The following is a 15,974-nucleotide window of genomic DNA, read 5'->3' on the forward strand; positions in this document are numbered from 1 at the left end:
CAGAAAACTAACTGTTAAAATTGAAAGGGTTAGCAGATTTTAATATCTTGGAGAAACAATGCAAGAGAGTGGATCCAAAGCCCAGCAAATGATTTAATCTATGTTGCTGGATGGCTATCCCGGTAGATGATCATGAATCCAGTAGCAGGTTGCCTGTCTAACAGCTTCCAGGGCAACCAAACCTTGGTTTTCATATTTTGTGTGATTATTGATAGAACTTAAAAATTTAGAGTGCTTTCATTAAGTACTTATTAAGAGGTATGGTGTTATGTTAAAGGTTCAACACACTGAGACAATTGTTACAACTGGGGCAACATAAGTCAGTGCACACAAATACCCAGATTATATTCTTCCAGTACTTGAGAATGAGAGCACTTAAGAAGCGCAACACATCATTTTGAATCTTTACAATACTTTTTTCCACTGACACCACCATAAAATGATGAAAGCAAAAATGTTTTTGCTTACTACATTTTCAACAAGAATCATATAATTTATGAAGTAAACAGTGCGTATCATGATTATGAAGTAAATATGATCTTCACAGAGATGTAAAAAATCTCAGCATGGCACAGAAAGGAGCACGTTATTTAACCATAAAATGTGCAATAAACTTCCGATTCATGCCAAATTGCCGGCCGGTGTGGCCGTGCGGTTCTAGGCGCTTCAGTTTGGAACCACGTGACTGCTACGATCGCAGGTTCGAATCCTGCCTCGGGCATGGATGTGTGTGATGTCCTTAGGTTAGTTAGTTTTAAGTAGTTCTCAGTTCTAGGGGACTGATGACCACAGATGTTACGTCCTATAGTGCTCAGAGCCATTTGAATCATTTTTCATGCCAAATCAGTCACTAGGGATCTGACTAAATCCAAAGAACAGCCGACTTGTGTCTTTTGGGCAGCTCTTTCTACTGTTTACAGGAATTTTTTGACAATGTGTAATACGTTGTGAACTGCAATTACTTTTAAGCATTGCCAAGAAAACTTACTGTGTAGCTCTGTTGTATCACTTATTTACAAAATGCTTTATTTGTGAATTAGAATATAAGCCTTATAATTTATATGTGTGACTATTGTTACTGTTGTCATATTGACACTTTCATCTCACTTTTCATGTATCTATTAACATTTAATTTAGATTGTAAATCTCATGACTATTTATAAATGTTTTTAAATATAATCTTACATGTTCTACAGCCTAGCAAAGCACGAGGATAAAGGATCTACTGGTCTCAAAAATAAATAAAATAAAAATCACTGTTCATGCTGTAAAACTGTCACATCAGTCATGACAGTTTAATTTATTATTTCTTTACTACTAAATCTATTCACATAATATTTTGCAGATATTATTCACATATGCCACTAACTGTACCTGCAAAATTATGTAATAGTACGTCACATACTTAATGTCATATGGAGTCATAAATGTCGAGATGCATGACAAACTAGCTTTTGCTTAAAACACAGTGCAGATTACCCAGACTATACTCAGCTTGTGTTTGATCATTGGAGCACTTAGACTTTCTATCAACTTTACACATAATATCAAAACTTTTCTAAACTTTCTCTTACTTACACACTTAGTCATACAATTAATACTCTAAGTAGTAAAGTGATCAGAAGTGTGAATCTGCTTTATGCATGGGATTCAATTTTTTAAGGAATTGGGAGTTTACTGGTAGTTAATAAAAAGCAAAGAGCTTACAGGCTGTCTAAAAACATTTGCAACAAGTATTTCAACTCTAGAAATAACAAAACTAAAACACTATACTACAGTTGTAAGGTCAGGACGTTTATATGCATTTGAAGGCATAAATCAGAACCGCAAGATGGGTGGACTAAAGGTGCTATAAAGACAAATTGTTTTTAACAAACAGAATAGTTGGAAAATGAGAAACAATGAAACAATCTGCAGATGTATGAATAAACCAACAGAAATATGTGTAAACTATCTGAGTTGAAGACAAACCTTTTTTGAACTTTTCCACCAAACCTGTTAGGTCAGGTTAAGAAAATAAATATTTCTGAATTTCTGAAAAAAGAAGTCGACTACCATGGATCACAAAACTGTGGGCAAAGAAACTGAAAAACAAATCATATAATCAGAACAAACAGACAGCAACTCATTTAGAACTAAGTCTATAATTTAGGTCTTGAGGGTAGGAAAAATATCATGAATGAGAGAGACACAGAGGGCAAAGTATTGACAAAAAAAGAAACTATGAGGTAAATAGAGGAACTGAAGTTGTGTGTTCCCAGCTAGCTAATATAATTATGAGAAAAATCTCAAGGGACCTGGTTGAAGATTTTACTCTGCCCACTGTGTTTTGTTAAACACTTAAATAACTTGAAATGAGATATTTTGCACAGCCATGTACATTAAAGTTCTTTGTGATTCATGACCATGTCATGTTTGTAATACATGGACATTCTCAATATTAGTTGAGGCATTACAAGTCGTGCATATTACTCGGCTGAGATTCCCCCTTCACTGACACAAGCTACAACCCTCTGCTGCTACAGGACTCTGAATTGTCACGTTGTTGACTGTAATGTAACTGTATTAGTGCATGAAAAAAAATGTGCTGTAATCGAGAAAACTGAAAGCGTGAATTCGAAGAGTTCATCCACACATGGAGCACCCCTCCTTCAGCATGACCATGCTAGGTTACATACAAGTGCTGTGACATCTGCAACAATCAGATGCCTTCAGCTCACTGTCATCGATCATACAGATCGACTTGGTCCCACCCTATTTTCATCTGTTTTCAAAACTTAAAGAACACCTCTGAGGACTTCACTTTGGTAGTGGTGAAGTGATGGAAGCAGAGGTGAAGTTGTGGCTCCAGCAACAAAGTAAAACATTCTACAGTGACTGTATCAACAACCTGGTCTCTCACTGGGAGGTATATGTTTGTCACCAGTGCTACTATGTTAAGAAATAACAATGTAGACATGAAGAATAAAGATGTAGAATTAGAATATTAATAAAGTTTTTTATTTTTTAAACCTTTCCGAGTTTCCACAAAAAATTCAGAGGCATTACTTTTCAGCATGGCATCATATATATCCTGTCCCAGGTTTGACACCTTTATTGAAATCTTATTTTATTTTGCAGACACTTGATGGAGGTCTCTCAGATGCTGATGTCAATGATCCACACATCAAGGATGTAGCAGCCTTTGCATTGAGTGAAATTGATAGGAGACAGAATTCAGCTTTCAAGCAAGCGTTAGTTCAGATTGTCAGTGCTAAAACTCAGGTAAAAAAAAAAGTAAACTCCAGAATGTGATACTAACATTTGGAACTGCTGCAGTTAATGTGCTGCAATTTTTCTGTCCTTTTTCTTTCTATTAATTATGAAGAACACATTATTAATTACAAGAACATATCTACATAAACTCATAACATGAAATACTCAAGTGTGTTACTGAATAGTTGTCATTATGATCAACAAAAGTAAGAGCTTTCTAACTCTTTAGAGCTAATTGCATAAAAACTATTACTGCAGAAATTCTGTTGAAGTTCCTTTACTTGATACCCTTGAGTCTGATTATGAAAATTTTGCTGCTACTGTATTAATGAGCTGCTGGAAATTATACTTCTTGCACATGTATGTCAGTGATATTCACTGAAGTGATGAGGTTCATTTGGAGGAGTTCTTTAGTGGTACCATTAGGCTACCTCTTTTTTTAGAACTGGGCATCCTGCGAGAATCTTTCCACTCCCTTAAATTTCTGAGAGACTGTGTATGTCTTCGATTATAGGTGCATAGATGAATTTATATTGTTAAAAAGCCCCATTTTTTATCTTGCTCAAAATATTACAACAGAATTGGTTTTTATATAACATCAGGGTTATTAGTACTCTTTTCCAAAGCATGTGTTTTCCTTCGGTTTTGATAGGCTTCTGAAGCTTTCCACTTTCCATTGTTGTCATTCGTATTTTAATATGCACATCAAAAAATAGTTTTGCATCACCTCGGTACCAAGAGTTCCGGAACCTATACAGAAAATTGGAATAGGGATCAACATAAACGTCATTTCTGTCCTTTTTATTGCTCGTGAAAACCACACATTGCATGTTGTACCACCATACAACGAGACCTTCAGAGATGGTGGTCCAGATTGCTGTACACACTGGTACCTCTCATACCCAGTAGCACGTCCTCTTTCACTGATGCATGCTTCTATTCATTACTATCCACAAGCTAATCAAGGCAGTGTTGGTCCAGATTGTCCCATTCCTCAACGGCGATTTGGTGTAGATCCCTCAGAGTGGTTGGTGAGTCACATTGTCCATAAACAGCCCCTTCCAGTCTAACCTAGGCATGTTTGATAGAGTAAAAGTCTGGAGAACATGCTGACCAATCTAGCCGAGCGATGTCGTTATCTTGAAGGAAGTCATTCGCAAGATGTACATGAACTAATGCCTTGCCAATATGCTGCCGAAATTGTTGCACTATTGGTTGTAGGGTGTCATTCATGTATCGTAAAGTTGTTATGGTGCCTTCCATGACCAACAGTGGCATACATTGGCTTCACATAATGCCACCCCCAAACAGCAGGGAACCTCCACCTTGCTGCATTCGCTGGACAGTGTGTCTAAGGTGTTCAGCCTGACTGGGTTGCATCCAAACAAGTCTCTGACGATTGTCTGGTTGAAGGCATATGCGACACTCATTGGTGAAGAGAACGGGATGCCAATCCTGAGCGGTCCATTCGGCATGTTGTTGGGCCCATGTGTACCATGCTGTATGGTATCGTGGTTGCAAAGACGGACCTTGCCATGGACGGCGGGAATGAAGTTGCACATCATGCAACCTATTGCACACAGTTTGAGTCATAACAAAACACCCTGAGGCTGCATGAAAAGAATTATTCAACGTGGTGGTGTTGCTGTCAGGGTTCCTCCGAGGCATAATCCAAATGTACGGGTCATCCACTGCAGCAGTAGCCCTTGAGCAGCCTGAGCGAGGCATGTCATCGACAGTTCCTGTCTGTCTGTATCTCCTCCATGTCCGAACAATATTGCTTTGATTCACTCAGAGACGCCTGGACACTTCCCTTGTTGAGAGCCTTTCCTGGCACAAAGTAACCGTCTAGGCATAGTTGAACTACAGACAACTCGAACCATGTACCTCCTTCCTGGTGGAATGACTGGAACTGATTGGCTGTTGGACCCCCTCCGTCTAATAGGCGCTGCTTGTGCATGGTTGTTTACATCTTCGGGCAGGTTGAGGGACATCTCTGAACAGTCAAAGGGACTGTGTATGTGATACAATATCCACAGTCAATGTCTATCTTAAGGAGTTCTGGGAACTGGGGTGATGCAAAACTTTTTTTAATGTGTGTATTTTAAATTCACTTAAACAAAAGCATGTATGTTTGTATGATATTTTGTTGAAAAGTGCCATAGTAGGACTATGGTAGTGTAAAATAAAAGTTAATTATTCTAAAAAGTAAAATTAATATTAAATTAATAATTCTATTTATTAAAAACATGTAGTATCACTTTGGTTTCAAGCTGACAGATGCATCCTCAGATGTCTGTTCATGTTTAAAATTAGAGTTATCTTGTGCTGTGCATGTGATGTTGGCTTCTGTCACAAAAAAGGATCAACTAAATGCAATAATTTTAAACATGAACAGTTGTAAAGATGAATGTATTGGTGAAAGATCAATAATGCCACTGTTTGTCATTAATTAATAGTGTTATCGATAGTGGTTGGTTAGTATCATGTTCCATGGATCATTTGCATGAAAAATTGTAATGTTAAGAATTAAGCTGTATAAGTCAATAGATTTGCCAACCCTTTTCTGCAACATAATCATAGTTTCTTAGTTACAAAGGCTGCGTAAACTTTCAGAGTGATCACACTTCTCAAACTAAAGAAAGATACAAGGCCCCGGGAGTAGACAACATTCCATTATAACTACTGATAGCCTTGGGAGAGCCAGCCCTGACAAAACTCTACCATCTGGTGTGCATGATGTATGAGACAGGGGAAATGCCCTCAGGCTACAAGAAGACTATAATAAATCCAATCTTAGAGAAATCAGGTGTTGACAAGTGTGAAAACTACCAAACTATCAGTTTAATAAGTCACGGCTGCAAAATACTAACACGAATTCTTTACAGATGAATGGAAAAACTGGTAGAAGCCAACCTTGACGAGGATCAGTTTGGATTCAATAAAAATGTTGGAACACGTGAAGCAATACTGACCCTACGACTTATAAGATATATCAAGGAAATGCAAACCTACGTTTCTAGCATTTCCAGACTTAGAGAAGGCTTTTGACAATGTTGACTGGAATACTCTCTTTAAAATTATGAAGCTGGCAGGGGTAAAATACAAGGAGCGAAAGGCTATTTATAATTTGTACAGAAAACAGATGGCAGTTATAAAAGTCGAGTGCATGAAAGGGAAGCAGTGGTTGGGAAGGGAATGAGACAGGGTTGTAGCCTATCCCAGATGTTATTCAATCTGTATATTGAGCAAGCAGTAAAGGAAACAAAAGAAAAATTTGGGGTAGGACGATCCAAGGAGAAGAAATAAAAATTTTGCCGTTTGCTGATAACACTGTAATTCTGTCAGAGACGGCAAAGGACCTGGAAGAGCGTTGAACGGAACGGACAGTGTCTTGAAAGGAGGATATGAGATGACCATCAACAAAAGCAAAATGAGGATAATGGAATGTAGTTGAATTAAATGAGGTGACGCTGAGGGAATTAGATTAGGAAATGAGACACTTAAAATAGTAGACGAGTTTTGCTGTTTGGGGAGCAAATTAACCCATGATGGTCAAAGTAGAGAGGATATGAAATGTAGACTGGCAATGGCAAGGAAAGCATTTCTGAAGAAGAAAAATTTGTTAACATCGAGTATAGATTGAAGTTTCAGAAAGTCACTTCTGAAAGTATTTGTATGGAGTGTAGCCATGTATGGAAGTGAAACACAGACGATAACTAGTTTAGACAAGAATAGAATAGACACGTTTGAAATGTGGTACTACAGAAGAATGCTGAAGATTAGATGGGTAGTTCATGTAACTAATGAGGAGGTTACTGAATAGAATTGGGGAGAAGAGGAATTTGTGGCACGGGACTAGAAGAACGTTGGTAGGACGTGTTCTGAAGCATCAAAAGATCACCAATTTAGTATTGGAGGGCAGCGTGGAGGGTGGAGGGTAAACACCATAGAGGGAGATCAAGAAATGAATTCACTAAGCAGATTCCGAAGGATGTAGGTTGCAGTAGTTACTTGGAGATGAAGCAGCTTGCAAGGATAGAGTAGCATGGAGGTCTGCATCAAACCAGTCTCTGGACTTAGGATAACAACATCACAATGAAGTTGTAAGGCTTTCTGTACTCTTAAATTGTGTCATTTTCTCTAATTCAATGCTCAAAAGGTCTCTTTACCCTGGTGAGAGTTGCCCCAGTAGTGTGGTTGGGCATTAATGGTGCAGATTTATGTTCAATGGATGGTAGATTGGTGGTATGAATCACATTAGGCCCACGAGGTTCTTGTATTTAAATTGTTTTATCTTTGGTTTTGGAAGCACAACTCGTGTATGCCTGCCACATGGCAGTGACCTCAGATCTATTTCTTCAAAATCCAATGTTATGTTAACTGACTGCTTATAAAATGGTTTTATTGACTCTCATCTCTTGAATAGCATACATGAGATATAGTGTATGCCATTTAGTGTATTCTAAATGTACAGTCTCAAGGTTTCATCTGTTTCAAAGTATGTTTTTGTGTCGGTATGATAGAAAATGCTTAGGAAACTTTAGCAACCATCTGTAGCCAGTACTCTGGAACATAAATTTCTCTCCAACAGGACATTTAGTTTTCTCAGTGATCCTGAAATGATGACACACCTACACAGTGGAGCCTTATCGGTCCATGCATGGCAGTGCACAGTACATTATGTGTCAAATAGGTACACACAAAAATGCAGTTTTTCAGGGAGTCATATGTCAGGTTCAAGTGACCACAGAGATAAGAGGTCAATTGTGAAAGCCTTTGGCCTAGCGACCATATGTATACCTATCAGAAGAATGGGCATACTGTAGTTATATGTAGTACAAGGCGAAAATTTAAACGTTACGCACTCCCTCAAGCACAGCCAGATTGAGCAAATTAGTTGGTTCTTTTGTACTATAATTATCTATAGTTCTGCACTCAGGCTGACTGGGTTGCAATGGTAAAAGACAAGCATCAGGCATTTTTGGTTGTATATGAAACAAATATTTGCATGACTTTTTCACATTTATATTCTTTTGCATCAGATGTGGCCTAGGATAGGCTTTAGGTGATTATAAAATCACAATTTGTTCATGGACGGTTGGTGAAAAGACCCCAAAAAATCATTATCTTTGAGTATCAAAAGTACTAATTGTGGGGATGGCCACTTTCATAATTTCTATTCTTGGTAAATCATAGAAATTTCAACATACATTCTTATGATGGTGATCTTGGGTTTTTTCGATATCGTTATCTGTTACAGAGATCAAGAGGTTCAAAGTTACCATACTTACACACATAAAATATACATGGTAATATCAGGGCTGAGGTGTAAATGTAGTTTTAACCAATGTAAGGAACAAATGGCAAGGGTTCTTGTCTCACTGCAACGATTTTGAGATCAGAAAACTATGTTACTGGTTGCTGTTTTTTCACAAATAAAGTTTTAACACACTGTTTCTGTATAATGGGCACTTGATGCCTACACAGGCTGTCTTGACCTGGAAATTAGTCAATGGTGCTGCTTGGCAGACTAAACACCAAACAACAAATTATTTTCTCATACAAAATCATTTGTACTTGCAAACCAAACACTGCATTTTTTGGTAGGTGTAGTCTACAAATTTTCACATTTTTATGTAAAGTAGTGTAAAGTGAACTTGTGTTTGATGGGAAACAATTTTGTGTTAATCTTGTATTATGCTTCATTATTTGTTGTTTATGTGTGTCAGAGTCTGTTAATGTGTTGAAGTATATAAATAAACTGTCAAAACTTTACTGACCTACAGAATTCATTTTATGTAAGCAGCATTCGCTGCTGAAAAGAGGGAACCAGTTGTAAAATGCTACTGTTGAAACACAAAAAGATGAATATGGTCCTCTTTAAAAGATTCTGACAGAAACCAGCTGCCTCAACCCTGATTCCACCTTCTTCACCAAAAATTTTGGTGTGTGAACATATTCATGCTTTTTTGTGCTGAAAGAAGAGTAGCAGTGAGACACTGACAGAAGGGGGGAGAGGGAGACAATAGCAGTGGGAGCCAAAGAGAGAGGAGATAGTGGAAATGATAAAGACAAGTGGAGGCCATATCTAGCCTTGGGAGGGGTGGTGGTGGTGGTGGTGGTGGTGGTGGTGGTGGTGGTGGTGGTGGTGGGGGGGGGGGGGGGGAGGGGTGTAGGTCTGGACACACCCAGCCGAGCAAACTTTAACGTAAAAATTTTCCCATGTATCTCCATCCCCCATACCCACGTGTTAAAGTTGACCCCCCCCCCCCCCATCCCTCCCGAATTCCATCCCCAAGGGCATGTGCAGAGAGGAGACAATCGTTGTTGAAGAGAAAGACAACAGACTGTAAGTGAGAAAGAAAGAGACAATGGCAATGGGAGAGAAAAGAATGGGGTTGATGCGTTATGGGTCACCAGTTCAAACCATACCACAACAGTTATTTGTTATTTAGTATTTATCTTTACTAGAAGATTCTTGTTTGTGTGTGTTCTAGGATAGTTGATGGTTGTATAAATAGCTGCACTCTCCATCCAGGACATCAGTTCTTTTTCAGCTGGCAGGAATAAATGTGCTTTCACTTCTAAGTTTTGTACGTCTTTGATGACCCTGCCTTTGGATTTGGACTTGATCGTGGTTATAATGTGGCATTGTTTGGTGGAGATGCTGAGTACTTCAGAACATCAACATCACCATGGTTGCAATTAGGCAGTGTAAAAACTGTCACCTGCATGGACAGAAACTGGAATACAATCTGTACATGGTTCCTAAGATCCATATATTTTGGAGACACTCATACACCAGATCATACGAGAAGATATACAGCACTGTAAGTCAGCTGCACATCAGGCGTCCATCAGTATTTTTGGGAGATGCTACTCAGGACATGATGAAATTGCTAAGAGTTTGACTGTTAACCAGTTAGAACAGTTGGGTTTCCAAGATGTGTTTGGCAAATGTGCACTTTTACTTGGACAGAGCAACCCAGCAATGTTTCAAGGACAATGAAGTGAAGCTCAATATTGGGACAAATTCCACCCTGAACTGAGGAAAATATGGGGCAACAATGAACAGTAAGTCTGCATAGTGGATGAACAATTGAAGAACAATGCCAACTCTTATGGGAAACGAGACAGTCATATATGCGGAAAGTTTTGGCCCCATGCCACGTCTTGAATCAAAATATGAGAGAAGATGAAAAAAATCATACATTGATGAGAGGGGCCAAAGAAGACATGCACCAAGGCCTTCTGGTAAGAGGTATCATGATCACAGAGGAATTCATGAAGTGCCAGTGAATCGAGGAAATGTCACAGAAAAAGCGTTGAATGAAAGATGTACGACAAATTGCTGAATGTGATCTCTATGGCAATTATGGAAGACCACCATGAGTTCACCTCTCTTGTACACCAGATATGAAGAGAATAGATACAGCAGTGCATGGCAGCCACAAACATTGGACCATGTACACAAGAGATAGCAGTAATGAATGTTGACACAATAAGTCAGGAGGTAATGGAGAATGTGAAAGAAGAGTTGTATCAATTATTAGCACCCATCTCCTCCACTAGTCAAATGTGCAAGAGGAATGGACTTGACCAACTAAGACTTATGCAGCTTTTGACCAATACAGGTGTAACGAATTCCTCCACCAAGTACAATACTCCACAGAACAACGGACATTTGGAGGACAGAGAACAACACATTGGTGTGGTTTCACCATGGATGCCCTGGACGTGCTGGATGCTGATGCAGAAAAAGGAAGTAAATTTTCAACAACTACCACCAGATGTCGGCCATCACAAAAGTTGTACTCACACCAGTTAACTGCAGATGATTATAGTTGTGATGTGGGACAAAGCCCAATGCTGTACCCTGAATGAGGTTACTCCCCAACACACCACAGCCATTCCTGTCACCTGACAATTGTACCAGCTGCTCACCTAGCTGTTGAATTCTGGAAAGCCAAGTGAGGTGGCCATCTATGGAGGTGGGCCCACCACAGATGCAAATCCTCCAGTGATGACAATCACGATGCATAATATGTCTGGAACTCTCATTGATTTCATCATTGGCTACTAGCCAATGCAGGAGCTTCCTTTTCTGTAATATATAGTGCTTATCATCAGCAGCAAAAGAATACTTTGTTTTGTGATATGAAACATGTGCGGATAGTCTCAAATGGATAATATGCCCAGCTGACAGGAACATGTATTACAAGAATAACTATCGATGACAGAACACAGTCCTTTGAATTTGTCACTTTAACAGAATGTAGTCGTATGGTTATTCTTGGATGGAACTTCTTGCAGGCACCACAAGCAGTCATAGACTGAAATATCAAAGCTTCAGATTAACGAAGTTATTCCAACAAGCACACATAACAAAGGTTACTCTGAATGGTTGCTTGTCATTGAAGACATTGCCTATCACACCATCATCAATGAGATGAGTCCCAGTTGTCAGTCAAGATGTTTAGGTAAACTGTCAAGCTTTTGTGGATTACAGAAAGCTCCTCAGGCTCTCTAAGAAAATCTAAGTGCCAGCCACAGTTGTAAGTATTGTAGGTGGTTAAGGAGAACTTTGGATCACAATCATGAGTTGTCACAACTCCTCCCTAAAGGTATGTGCTTAAGGAGAGCCAAACCAGTCCAGAAAGGGCATCATTGATGAAAAATCCTTCTATTGAACTGCCATTAGAATCTGCCCTGATCAAGAAATGATGTCAGCAAGTGATAGCCATTCTGTGCCAATTTTTCGGTGCTTTCAGATTCAGAGTGGAGATGGGACAACCAATCAGCCCATGGTAAAACACTGCATAAACACTAGGGTCATAAATCACATAGCGAGCTGTTATATAGAGTGTCGACGGGTGAACGACGGATACTCTGGGAGGAAGTGGAGAAGATGCTGCAAAATGACATCACTGAACTTTCAGAGCGTTCTTGGTCATCTCCAGTGGTTCTGTTGAAAAAGTATGGCACATGATGTTCATTTGGTGACTACCGACGACCGAACAAAATCATGAAAAAAGGTGTCTTTCCATTGCCATGCTTTGATGACATCCTAGACTGATTGAAGGGAGCAAACTACATATTTCTCAACTATGAACATGGTGACATGCTAGTGGTAGCTCTAGATTGATTAGCTCAAATGACCTTGTTGTCAACAGGATGTAAAACTAAGATTGATAAGCTGACTGGGAAGAAACTTCCTTCAGAACTCTCGACAACATCTGATTTACAGTTATGCTGTTTGGACTGTGTAATGCAATGGTGTATGATGCACATCGTGCTTCAACATATTAACTGGACAATGTATCTTTGCTATACGGATAATACTGTCATTTGTTGAAGACATTTGAAGAATATCTTAGCCACCTGACGACCACAATGAGTGTGTTCAGTGTGCAGGCTGCCGCCTCAATCTTTGGCAACCAAGAAATTAAAATCTTGGGGTGTATAGCGAATGACGATGGAGTCTGTCCCTATCCAGGGAAAATAAGAACAGTCACAGATTTTCTGACTTTCGGGCACATTCGTGATGTGAGAATTTTTCTTGGAATGTGCGCATGCTACTGGCAATTACTAAGGGACTTTTGCACTGAGGCACATCCATTGCAAGAACTACTGCAGCAAGCCGACAAATTTTCATGGCATGAGGAAGAAGAAAGCTCTCTACTCGCCCTTAAGAATGCGGTAGCAACTTCTTCAGTCCTAGCATTGTATGCGAGAGCCGGCCGGGGTGGCCGAGCAGTTCTAGGTGCTACAGTCTGGAATCGTGCGATCGCTACGGTCGCAGGTTCGAATCCTGCCTCGGGCGTGGATGTGTGTGATGTCCTTAGGTTAGTTAGGTTTAAGTAGTTCTGAGTTCTAGGGAACTGATGACCTCAGAAGTTAAGTCCCATAGTGCTCATAGCCACTTGAACCTTTTTTTTTATGTGAGAATGTCAAGAAAGAACTTTACAATGACTTTGTCAGTTGTGGAATAGTGCAAATTCAGGAAGGCTGCTAAAAGGTGACAGCTTACGCTTCCTGAGTGCTCTACAAGTTAGAGGTGAACTTCTCTACAGCTGAGAGAGAGTGCCTTGCAACTGTTTGGGGCTACAACAAGTTCCAGATGTATTTGTTCAGCCCACCATTCACCACTGTGATGGACCACCATTCTCTGTGCTGGCTGATAAGCCTGAATGATCTATCGGGTTGATAATAGAGCTGGACACGGGAGCTTTGGGAGTTGATGTCAGAGTGGTGTACAAAAGTGGATGCAAACACAAGGTCGCCGACTGCCTTTTAGGTAATTCTTTAATGAAACACAGCAGTGTGGATGAAATTTGTCATTGCTGCATTGAATGCCATTACGTTGAACAGAGGGAAGATCCAGCACTCCTGAAAACTGTAGAGGTCTTGAAGGAGCAGGAAATGACAAAAGGGAATTCTAATTAATAAATGGGGCACTGTATAAGAGGAACTATGACCCAGTTGGATGGAAATGTTGCTAGTCATTCCAGATCATCTTTGGCCAGCTGTCCTCAAGTATTTCCATGACACTCCAATATCAGGTGACCAGGGATTCATGAAGACTCTAGACAGAAACAGGAATCGCTGGTGAGGACTCAACAGGTCAGTTATGCTGTGAACGACTGTAAGGGGTGTCAATGATAGAATAATGTGCTGCATTACCTATGGGGCATCTAGTACCAATCCCACCTGTAGCAGCAAATCGGAACAGACCTCTCATGGAAGTTCCTGAAGTCAACAAACAGGGATTGCACAAACAGGAACTGCACCAGCTACATCACCTGCTATGCCAACTTCTGAAGTTCTGCACATTATGAAGTTTCTAATAGAAGACATAATTTGGTAGCACAAAGCACCCTGTGTGATGATCTCTCATGGTGCAAAAGTTCTGCAGTTGAGACTAGCATCAAAGGTGATATCAGATTGTTAAATCATCCACAGAATGACAACTGCCTACAGTCCACAGATGAGTAGTTCCACGGAACACTTTAATAAAATGTTGGCAGATATGCTCTCAGTATACATTAATGTAGAACAGAGATAACAGAGATACAATACTGCCCATCATGACATTCACATACAACACAGCAAACTAAAACACTGCAAGCATCACACCACACTTTCTGCTCCACTGTTGCGAGGCCAAATCAACAATAGGTAACCTGTTACAGTTTCAGATGATACTCCTGATGATTACATGAAACACCTCATCACCAGCATCGAAAAAGCAAGGCAGCTGGCTTGCACATAGACACTGGACGAATGGCTCTGAGCACTATGGGACTTAATATCTGAGGTCATTAGTCCCCTAGAACTTAGAACTACTTAAACCTAACTAACCTAAGGACATCACACACATCCATGCCCGAGGCAGGATTCGAACCTGCGACAGTAGCGGTCGCGCGGTTCCAGACTGTAGCGCCTAGAACCGCTCGGCCACTCCAGCCAGCTAGACACTGGACATCCAGGAGAAAGACCAAGATTGCTACATAACAAGCTGTTGTGTCCACATGAAAAAATGAAGCCTCATGTTAATGTTATTGACAAAGTAACAATAAAGTCGAACAATGGGGCGGACCAAAGGAGCCACTGGGAAGCAAAGCGACGAGCCAAATGCTAGTCCTCTGGTAAGGTGCAATTAAGATAAGATATAAGCACACACAGTGTGTCCACAGGGCATTACTGGTCAGTGGTCCATTCATAGGCATGGAGTCAAAGTGCATTCAGCTTATAATGATAATACAATGATAAGAGCAACAATTCTTGTTAGACAGAGAGCACTGTGGGATGAGAGGGAGGCAGAGAGAGGGCCTTTGGTGGGGACAATGCTAAGTCATGAGAGTCAGCATCTGACCATATGAAGAGAGGCACCTTTTCCCCTCCACCCAGCCTCTGAAGAACTGGTGAAGAAATTAAAAATGTAGAGCCATAAGGTGGTGAGAGCTGTTTTACATTACATGATGGCAATAGCCGGCAGGATTGAAGGAGAAATGTGAACAAAAGTTGGTGTTAAACTCTCCGATAAGAGAAGTTGGACAGTTATAGACAGCAGTTAAGTGAGCAGAGGCGCTGTGGGTGGGTTTGCCATCAGGAAGCTGCAGGAATAGTTAGTCAGAGGGTGCTGCAGGGAGGCAGTGATCTGATGGGACCATAGAGAGCTGTTAGTGAGCTGTGGGACCCTGTGTGTTGGTTGTGTGGGTCTTGTTTGTATGGGCAGGTTCACTTGTAGGAGGCAGAACAGAAAGAATCTGTTACTGTCTGTATTTGAGACTTCATCACTTCATGGAGACACCTCCATCAATGCAGATAGGTTGAGCTTGTAGTATTTTAGTAATAAACTTACAAGTATTAAGTGCCTCTAACAAGTTTAATTTCGAACCACCTTACAGTCCTTTACCTTCACCCCAGGGATTTTAATATTGTGTCTAACTAAAAAGCCTGCCTCTCACAATGGTCAACTGGCTAAATCCCTCTTAACAAACTGTGTCAGTCTACCCCAGTCAAAACCTGCACTCAGTATTCAGCAAAGCCCGAGCCAGTCACATAGAGCCTAGGAGACTTGGTCTGGATTTTTGTGCTTGTGTGGGCAGTGGGACTATGAAAAAAGTTACTAAAGCACTACTTGGGACCTTTTCATATACTTCATTACTTCTCAGATGTCATATAAGAAGTCAAGGATTGTCACCCTTCATCCT

At 40.2% G+C, this 15,974-nt stretch overlaps 1 protein-coding gene across 1 annotated transcript in view; it reads left to right on the forward strand.

Moving 5' to 3' along the window:
* LOC126481664 (uncharacterized) overlaps positions 1-15,974 on the forward strand; it is a 190,132-nt gene that overhangs the window by 5,828 nt on the left and 168,330 nt on the right. Inside the window, exon 2 of the mRNA XM_050105592.1 lies at positions 3,121-3,264. Coding sequence (XP_049961549.1) covers positions 3,121-3,264 — 144 coding nt within the window. The remainder of the gene's footprint in view (positions 1-3,120; positions 3,265-15,974) is intronic.

Source organism: Schistocerca serialis, chromosome 5 (genome assembly GCF_023864345.2).
Source record: "Schistocerca serialis cubense isolate TAMUIC-IGC-003099 chromosome 5, iqSchSeri2.2, whole genome shotgun sequence".
In the NCBI taxonomy this organism is placed as follows: Eukaryota; Metazoa; Arthropoda; class Insecta; order Orthoptera; family Acrididae; genus Schistocerca; species Schistocerca serialis.